At 45.8% G+C, this 10557-nt stretch overlaps 1 protein-coding gene across 3 annotated transcripts in view; it reads left to right on the top strand.

The window, feature by feature from the left end:
- The first annotated feature begins 1585 nt into the window (after positions 1-1585).
- Positions 1586-10557, top strand: part of LOC146075865 (uncharacterized) — a 90881-nt gene continuing 81909 nt past the window's right edge. For all 3 annotated transcript variants that reach the window (XR_014473643.1, XM_083185531.1, XM_083185530.1), the window contains exons 1-2: positions 1586-1671; positions 3253-3639. Coding sequence is in view for 2 of the 3 variants with exons in the window: in XM_083185531.1 (XP_083041657.1) it covers positions 1635-1671; positions 3253-3639 (424 nt within the window). In the remaining variant the exon portion in view is untranslated. The remainder of the gene's footprint in view (positions 1672-3252; positions 3640-10557) is intronic.

Here is a 10557-nt window from a genome sequence, read left to right as displayed (position 1 = left end):
CATCTTCTATCTGCCACCTTAAAATTGATTAGCCCACTCCCCTACACCCATTAGGCAATGATTTAAGAGACTACTGGTAATAATAAATGAATAATAATCACAAAATTAAACAATCAGATGACATTATCACACAATCAAGCCAGATAGGGGTCTTGTTGGATGTTAAAGTGATCAAAACAGTTACACACTTGCAGACAAACTCTGTGCTGCACAAAATGCCCACCACTCCTTGGCTGCACATGGTAAACAGTGCATGATCAAGCCAGATAGGGATCTTTTATGGGCCTATTTTTTTTAAACTGCCATCATGTCTGCCGCTGCAGTGCCACTCTTACATGAGCCACGTGTTTGTGCCGCACACTTGTGTGGCTTAGCATAGTTATCCAGCTACCTCAGTGCAAACTTTGGCAATAAAAACAATATTGTGAGGTGTTCAGAATACACTGGAAATGAGTGTAAATGAATGTTATTGAGGTCAATATAGCGTAGGAGCAAAAAAACCCCACCAAATTCTGCGATTTTAGCTGTTTTTATGCTTTTTTAACAAAAAAATCAGAACCCAAGACCCCCAAAAATCCAAACACAAAACACTTAGGAGGTGTTTTGCCAAAACCCATTAGAACCCAAAACCTCAAGGTAATCAGAACCCAAAACCCGAACAGTGGCCGGTGCACATCTCTAGTAACTACTGGCAACACCCTTCTACATTACGCACGATATACCTGTTTATTACAAATAAAGATCATTTCTTTACATCCAACCAATTCTCTCCTCATCATTATAACATCACACATAGAGGCAGCGCTTCAGCCCCACTCTTTTGTTTTCACTTATGACCCACATAACCCCTGAGGCTAAGCAGCGCCTAAACCCCAATAATCCAAGGCGAGCGCAGTATACACCCCAAATCACTTTTAAAATGATTCACTTTTATTTTTTGTCATTATTTTTTACATGAAATTTCTTAAAAATGTATGTTTATATGGTAAAATATTTTTATTAAAATTATCGATATAGAGAACCGTGTAATTATTGAATCTGATAAAACAGGATGTACGAACAGCAAAGACAAGGTCCACACCATCACAAAGGAGTCCTAGACAATAACAAACCAATAATAAACATGAGCCACTGAATCAGAAAGAACAGAGGGTCCGAAGAGATCAAACTCTGTTTTTACCATATTTGTGTAACAAACGGACATAACATTTGGGGATATTTACCAATACTGACAGGTGCACATAGTTTATAATGGCCACATTTTGCATATATAGTACATGTATGTGGGCTCCATGCTCTGACTACAGCAAATATATACTCTATTTCCCCATGTCCCCCCCCCCCCCCCCCCCCCACACACACACACACACACACACACACACTGTAATAGAGCAGGTCACAGCATCTCTCCTTCCCCTGCAACAATAGTGAACTTACTGTGACTTGACTATTCCATCACACACCCATCAGTTTGCTGTCACAGTACTTCCCTATCGCTATCTAAAGTGTTTCCCAATCTCTGACTTCCTTTTTGTTGGTATCAGATGACAAAAATACATTTAAATAGCTTCATGTATATGAATACTTCAGTACTTATCCTATATTCAGTCTCCTTACCACCGTGTACAAGGAACATGCGGCTGCTAATTTTCCTTTTTTACGGTTTCCAAGGTAAGAGAGATATGTGAGAACCTCATAATGATTATATTTAGGATGATATGGATGATGATAATGATGTTGTTGAGGATGATATGGATGATGATAATGGTGAGGATGAGGATGATATAGCTGATGATAATGATGATGATGAGGATGATATGGATGATGATAATAGTGATGATGAGGATGATATGGATGATGATAATAATGGTGATGCTGAAGATATGGATGATGATAATGATGTTGTTGAGGATGATATGGATGATGACAATAGTGATGATGAGGATGATATGGATGATAATGGTGATGATGAGGATGATATGGATGATGATAATAGTGAGGATGAGGATGATATGGATGATGACAATAGTGATGATGAGGATAATATGGATGATAATGGTTATGATGAGGATGATATGTATGATGATAATGATGAGGATGATGTGGATGATGATAATGGTGATGATGAGGATGATATGGCTGCTGATAATAGTGATGATGAGGATGATATGGATGATAATGGTGATGATGAGGATGATATGGATGATGATAATAGTGATGATGAGGATGATATGGATGATAATGGTGATGATGAGGATGATATGGATGATGATAATGATGAGGATGATATGGATGATGATAATGATGATGATGATACTGTATGTATGATAATAGTTTTTATGATGAGTATGATATGGATGATGATAATGGTGATGATGAGGATGATATGAATGATAATAATGATGATGTTGAGGATGATATGGCTGCTGATAATGGTGATGATGAGGATGATATGGCTGCTGATAATGGTTATGATGAGGATGATATGGATGATGATAATGATGATGAGGAGGATGATATGGATGATGATAATTGTGATGATGAGGATGATATGGATGATGATAATGATGAGGATGATATGGATGATGATAATGATGAGGATGATGTGGATGATGATAATGGTGATGATGAGGATGATATGTATGATGAGGATGATGTGGATGATGATAATGGTGATGATGAGGATGATATGTATGATGATAATGATGAGGATGATGTGGATGATGATAATGGTGATGATGAGGATGATATGGATGATGATAATGGTGATGATGAGGATGATATGGATGATGATAATGGTTATGATGAGGATGAAATGGATGATGATAATGATGATGAGGAGGATGATATGGATAATGGTAATGATTATCTTTAGGATGATATTGTGATGTGATGAAAACTCATGTCGACCTTTTGTTGACGTTTTCAATGTCGACCTTTGACTGTCAGTCTTTTAACCCTGTTGACATTTTGACTGTTGATCATTTAACCCTGTCGACCATAGGTTGTCGACCTTTTGATTGTAGACCTAGACACTGTAGATTTTAAATAACAAAACCAGAAAACAGATGCTCACACAGCAGTGTTACAGGAGTATGTCATTAGCTTACTCATTCTCACTAACATAGGGCTGGTGACCAATGGTGGCATCTAGAGGTGCCCAAGACAGTAATGCAGCATCTATAGACTGTGTGACATATTGGAAACATACCGGAAGCTGATTGGATCATTTCTGTCTGGGATTTATTACAGGGCTCAGCGGCACTTCAGGTTTTATATGTGTCCATCAGCCAAAAACCGTGACAGTGACGGAGCATGGGAACATCACCATCCCCTGCACATTCTCCTATGATGAAGACCCTGGGCAGGATGCACAGTACAGAGTTCACTGGGGGAAGCCACAAGGTTCATCCTGCTCCAATATCATTGAGAAGATCATTGATGCTGATGGGAATGGTATAGGGCAATATAAGGGGAGAGTCTCCAGGGTGCGGGATCCTAATAACAGCCGGAGAGAATCTATCACAGTCACTGGGCTGCAGCCGTCCGATGGTCCCATCATCTGCTGCAAAGTATCTTATAAACCTTCCGATGAATATGTCTGGAATAGTGAATACGGAACCTTTCTCCACTTTACAGGTAAAGATTCATTTCTAACCATCTATACAGGTACTAGACCTCTGCAGGAAACCAGGTGGTTATTTATTGGTGTATACAAGAGGTATTGTAGTTACAGTACATCCCTAGAACTTTCATGCCAGTGGTACAGGATGTCTACAGTTTAGACACCAAGGGGGAAATATACTAAGATAAGAGTTCTATTTCACATGGGATGTTGCTATGGGCAACCAATCAGAATCTACTTCTTATTTATTTAGAACCATCTAGAAGATAACAGATATAGCAACATCCCATCTGAAATAAAACTCCCATCTTAGTAAACTTCTCCATAAACTCTGTATTTGTTTATTATTACATGTATTTTTACAACCAAGCAAAACACAGCACAGAGGCCTGATTCAGAAATGGACACTGTGACGATGTTGGAGTGGTTGTGCAATGTTATGGAGAGTGGTACTCCACCTATTTTGTGTTGGTTTAACCATGGTGGCAAGTTTTAAGCAAGTATAAAATTGTATATCCATGGCTCGGCAGTGATTGTGATGCTTTATGTATTGTATGGTGGTCACTGATGCCCTCTGTATTATAGGTCTGAAAATCGCACATTTGCAGGAAATCGCAATTTTTTAAAAAAAATGCGCGGGGTCCCCCGCCAGAGCATAACCAGCCCCGGGCTCATTGAGCCGGTGCTGGTGACATAAACTCACGGTCCCCGACAAATAGGGGTCCCCTTGATTTAATGAAACCAGCACCAGGCTCAAGGTCCGGCGCTGGTTCCCAAAATACGGGGGACAAAATGACTAGGGGTCCCCCACATTTCAGAAAGTCGGCTCCTGATTGGCCGCTAGGCGGCCAATAGAATCAGTCCGAGGAGAGGCGCGGAAGATGAAAATCTCTGCGTCTCTCCAGTCCGTGAGCGGGTACCAGCCGGGAGTAGCGCGTCTGGACCTGAAGATGCCGGGGTCGTCGCAGGTGAGTAGGATTTCCTTCCTCAGGTACCCCTTTGGATTACTACGGATCCAGGACCCCGGAATCTTCAGCCCAGGAGCCCCGGACCAGCCCCGGAACCAGGACCAAGGCCCCGGAACCGGACTCTTCAGCCCTGGAGCCCCGGACCCCGGATCCAGGGACCGACCCACGGGCTCAAGGTAGGTAAGTATCAGTATGTGTGGACATGAATTATCATGACACAGCAGTGTGGACATGAATTATCATATGTCGGCGGCAGGCCGCTCGTCACCCACCACTGCCCACCCACTCTGCCATGCACATTACATCACCGCTTAGTGGCTGGGTCCGACGGTCCCCCTGCGCGTCCGGAAATGGCTCAGGCTCACTGCTGCCGGCTTTCGCCCATTGGCTACTCTACACACAGTCTATTGGCTGCTGTGTATCCAGCAGCTGAGCTGAGCGGCGCGCAGATCCTCCCTGCACTCAGTCAGTCACAGTGTGTGAGCCGGAGAGAGACAGACAGAGACACTGTGCTAATCACTGTACTAATAAGTGCCTCCCTCCCTCCGGGTCCTCCGTACAGGGAGCAGTCCAGAGAGAGACTGACGGAGACACTGTGCTAATCACTGTACTAATAAGTGCCTCCCTCCCACCGGGTCCTCTGTACAGGGAGCAGTCCAGAGTGCTTAAAAAAATATTAAGGTGGGCTACAGTTACATTTTTATGAAATACATAAATAACAATGTATATACATATACGATTACATTAAAATAGGGGGAGGGGGGGGCGACAAAAATGTTGTGCCTAGGGGCGGCCTGACCCCTAAATTCGCCCCTGGGTGTCAGTGTGTGTTTTATTTAACTATTTCTTGTACTGTGGAACTACAAGTGCCAGCGGGCCCTTTAATGCCCCGCATGCATGGACTTGTGGTTCTCCAAGTCCCAGCATGCGGGGTAGGCTTGCTGGGACTCATAGTTCTACAGTATAAGACAATAGTTTTTATTCTTTTTTTTTTACACTTTTCATCAGCCCGATGCGGTGGGCCCAGGGGCATCGGGGACAGCCCCGGACTTTCAGCATGGGCTGGAAAGTCCTGGAGGGGGGGACCCCTTCTTTGGGGGGGTCCCCACTTCCCCAGGACCCCTGCCCATGCTGACCAGCCAGGGGGATAATGCTTTGGCCGCGGGACCTTATATAATAAGTGTCCCCCGGCTGTGGCATTACCCTGCTTGCTGGTTGGGTCTGGTGCTTGAATTGCGGGGGACCCCTAGACATTTTGTCCCCCGTATTTTGGGAACCAGCGCCGGACCTTGAGCCTGGTGCTGGTTTCATTAAATCAAGGGGACCCCTATTTGTCGGGGACCGTGAATTTATGTCACCAGCACCGGCTCAATGAGCCCGGGGCTGGTTATGCTCTGGCGGGGTGACCCCGCGCAGTTGTTTTTTTTTAAACTGTTTAACCCTTTTTTTCCACCAGAACCCTGCACAGATCTCAATGATCTGTGCAGGGTTCTGGCTAATTCACCCATCAGAACCTGGTCTGATTTTTGGGCGAATTTTAGACACATTTATACAAATCGCATACCATTAAATATGCGATTTGTATACTTTTCAATGTGAAAACATCTGGATGCGATGTGCTGCGAGAAACAGCCATCGCATTTCCAGAATGTCCAATTTGTTGGCCAAAATCGCACTTTTTTCACATTTTCGCAGCTCATTAAATATTCGAAAATGGAAAAACATGCGATTTCGGCCGTTTTTGCGAAAAAAAATTGCAAAAAAAAAACTCACTCCATAGAATGCCACCCTGGATTTCTTACCAAATCTCTCACTTTCTGAATCTCTAATCCTAATACATTTCCCCCTAGGTGCCTAGGAAAATGCAGGCATGCCCCAGCGTTTTTGTAGAGGGTGTGTGGTGTCAGTCTCTGGTAACGCTAGGCTTGCTATCAGTGGTGGCCAGTGGAGCAGCAATGGTGAGCAGCATATGAAAGGTTTCGGACATAATCGATGGCTCCGAATAGAATCGCATTTACTATTTACATAAACAGGTCAGGATTTCAGGATAGCCTGCTCAGTAGGACCTGGAACAGACAGACTTTGATGGTAGACTGTGCTGCTTGGAGCAGATATCTTGATAGAAGCAGGGATAAAGAAAATACTGGACTATAGGGATTATAAGGGTGCTCCTTACAGCCAGAGGCATAAGTTTATATTAGAGCCGGTGTCACGATCCGAGTGCTGAAGCAAAGTCTCTTACCGGCTAAGTGTCTGCGCCGGATCCTGTGAGCTGTGCACCTCTCTCCCTGTCATCTTTTGGTCCACTCAGCGCTGCTGAGTCCTCGGCTGCGCGGTGCACCGCTTCCCTCATCTCCAGTGACAGCGTGCAGTGCGCAGCAGTCTCCCTGTCCGCCGCTATTGCTCCTGGCCACAAGCATGGCAAGTACAAACATTCTTTCCCGCCTTAGCCTGACATGGGGGCCACCATGTTTCCTCGGTCACATGTCTGCCTCAGCCAATGCTAGCTTGGTTTGATCTCCCAGGATACCTTCTCAGCCAATCATGGCTATCCTGTGGGTATAAGTTTCCTGGGAGCGCTCACTCCAGTGCTAGTGCTTCAATTGTCATTTCATATGCAAGTGTTGCCTGCTGATGTTGTCTCTCTGCTGCAGTGTTTCCTCCAGGTGTACAAGTCGCTGAACCTATCCAGGCTCACCATCGCCTGAGGCTATCCAGGCTCACCACCGCCTGTGGCTATCCGGGCTCACCATCGCCTGTGTCTATCCGGGTTCATCAGTACCTGTGGATATCGAGGTTCACCATCGCCTGTGATCTGCCAGGTTTTCCATTGCCTGTGTCCAGCCAGGATTCCAATCCATGTGTCCTTCCAGGCTCACCTGTGCTCTCCGCCTGCAGCTATACTCACCTGCCGGGCCCTGCCTAGCTCCAATCTATGTTATACCATCGACTCTGGTCCGATACTCCGGTTCCATCTCCAGCTGTCTCCCATCCGTCCTCCGGATTCCACAGCTCATCACCTGGTCAGATACTCCCGACACCACAACTTCATTTCTCATCCGATGTTCCACAATCGATGTTCCATCAGTACAATTGTAAAGTATTTCCATCTCAGTGACTTTATCATTGCCATACCATTGCCCTCATTTACTGCTTGTACTGTTATCAACAGTTTGCTAATAACCCGGTTGTATTTTAATTCTGCCTGGTCATTCCTCTGGGTGCACTGTCGTGCAGTTCATGCACAAGGGTCCAGTACCAGTCCAGACCCCCACCAGCGGTCATAGTCTGTCCGACTCAGACCCCTGGTGTGACAGTAAGCACTAGCCAGATGGATCCAGCCTCCGACCAAGCGTTACCATCCAGCCCAGTACAACAATTGGCTGTCCGCTTGGATCTGCAAGAAAAGGCCCAGGGTCAATTCATCCAGTACCTTCAAGAGCTGTCCTCCCAGCTGGATAAACTTCAGACCACCATCAGTGGCCCAGAGACTGTCAGTGTTCCGCCAGTTATAGCTCATCCTCCTATAATGGCTGCTGCCCCCCGTCTGTCGCTATCTACTCCAAACAAATTTGACGGGAACCCCAAGGCCTGCAGAGGCTTGCTGAATCAGTGCGAGATTCATTTCGAACTACAGCCCAGCAACTTTCCCACCGGAAGAACTAAGGTGGACTACATTATCTCTCTCCTTTCCGGAGCAGCGTTGGATTGGGCTTCACCGTTGTGGGAAAGGTCTGATGCCATCTTGTCTTCCTATAAAGACTTTGTCACTGCATTCTGGTGCATCTTTGATGAGCCTGGGCGAGTATCCTCCGCTTCCACTGAAATCCTCCACCTCAAGCAGGGCTCCCGCTCCGTTGGTCAGTATCTGGTTCAATTCCAGATTCTCACTTCAGAACTTTATACGCAGCCTTCTGGCAAGGACCGAATTAAGGATGAACTAGCTACCAGAGACTTACTGTCCAAATTGGACGATTTAGTGTCCTTATGCATTAAAGTGGACCTGGGCTTCCGTGTGAGGGCTATTGAACGCAGTAAACATGTTCCAGCTAAGTCGCCAGCACCTCCTGTATATACTTCTTTTACTCCGGTGTCCCCACCCAAAGAAGAACCCATGGAGGTGAATCGTGTTCGTCTATCTCGGCGTCGACTGGCACAGTTGTGTCTATACTGTGCTGCTCCGTCACATCAGATTGCTGCATGCCCAAAGCGACAGGAAAACTCTTCCTCCTAGCCCATCAAGGAGAGGGTAGGCTAGAAGTAATCAAGTTCTCTCCATTACCGTCCGATTATGTATTACCAGTATCTGTGCAAGTTGGCCAGCAATTCAAGTCAGTGTCTGCATTGCTTGATTCCGGTGCAGCTGGGAACTTTGTCCCAGAAGAACTGGTCCAGCAGTGGACCTTACCCACTGATCTTCTTCCTAATACTGTCTTTCTTACTGCAGTAAGATTCCTGATGCGACAGTCTTCCGCAGAACTTTGCCGCTCCAGATTAAAGTGGGAGTTCTGCACAAAGAACTTTTGTCCTTTCTAATACTGCCCAGAGCCACACATCCTGTGGTCCTGGGTTTGCCCTGGCTTCGTCTCCACAATCCCCAGATTGATTGGAAAACATCTCAAATTCTGGCCTGGGATCCTTCATGCTCCAATACCTGTCTCCAAAAGGTACTTCCAGCTCGCAAGTCACTCCCAGTCTCTTCAGACCTCCCTCCTGCTCCTTACAGAGAATACTCTGATGTCTTCAGCAAGTCTGGCGCTGATGTCCTGCCTCCTCATAGACCATGGGACTGTCCAATCGATCTTGTTCCTGGCAAGGAACCTCCAAGAGGTAGGACCTACCCTTTATCTCTTCCAGAGACCCAGGTGATGGCTGATTACATCAAAGAGAACCTGGCCAAAGGCTTCATTCGTCCATCAACCTCCCCTGCTGGCGCAGAATTTTTCTTTGTCAAGAAGAAAGACGATGGATTGCGTCCCTGTATCGATTACCGAGGTCTCAACGAGATTACTGGGAAGAACAGATATCCTCTACCCCTTATTACCAAACTGTTTGATCGGGTTAGTGGAGCAACTATCTTCACTAAACTCGATTTACAAGGGGCACACAATCTCATTCGCATCCGTGAGGGTGACGAGTGGAAGACGGTGTTTAACACCAGAGACGGCCACTACGAGTACCTCATGATGCCTTTCAGGCTCAGTAATGCTCCTGCAGTATTCCAGAAGTACGTCAATGAGATTTTTCAGGACATTCTCTATAAGCATGTTGTTGTATATCTCGATGACATTTAAATCTTCGCCAACAATCTTGAGGAGCACCGTTACTGGGTTAAAAAGGTCCTGTCCCGATTGCGAGCTAACCATCTTTATTGCAAGCTAGAGAAGTGTGTCTTTGAGGTAAAGTCTATACCCTTCCTAGGGTACATTATCTCTGGTTCTGGCCTGCAAATGGATCCAGGCAAATTGCAAGCGATACAAGACTGGCCAATCCCTTCCACCCTGAGGGGTATCCAACATTTCCTGGGATTCGCCAATTACTACAGAAAGTTTATCCGCAGTTTCTCTACGACTGTGGCTCCCATCACCGCGCTCACCCGCAAAGGGGCTAATCCAGCAAAGTGGCCGGCAAAAGTCATACAAGCCTTCCAGCTGTTAAAGCAGAGGTTCACTTCAGCTCCAGTGTTACGGCAGCCTGACACCTCATTGCCCTTCATCCTCGAGGTTGACGCATCTTCAGTGGGCGTGGGAACAGTCATTTCCCAGAGAGCTTCCAACGGACGTCTCCATCCCTGTGGGTTCTTCTCACAAAGGTTCTTGCCTGCAGAGTGTAACTACGCCATAGGCGACCAAGAACTCCTTGCCATTAAATTGGCGTTAGAAGAATGGATATATCTTCTAGAGGGTGCTGCCCATAAAATCACAATTGTCACTGATCACAAAAACCTTCTGTACCTCAAGTCTG

Source organism: Crinia signifera, chromosome 4 (assembly GCF_055691185.1).
Source record: "Crinia signifera chromosome 4, ASM5569118v1, whole genome shotgun sequence".
Lineage (NCBI taxonomy): Eukaryota > Metazoa > Chordata > Amphibia > Anura > Myobatrachidae > Crinia > Crinia signifera.
The sequence above is the reverse complement of the archived record's forward strand: the minus strand, read 5'-3'. Positions and strand labels throughout refer to the sequence as shown.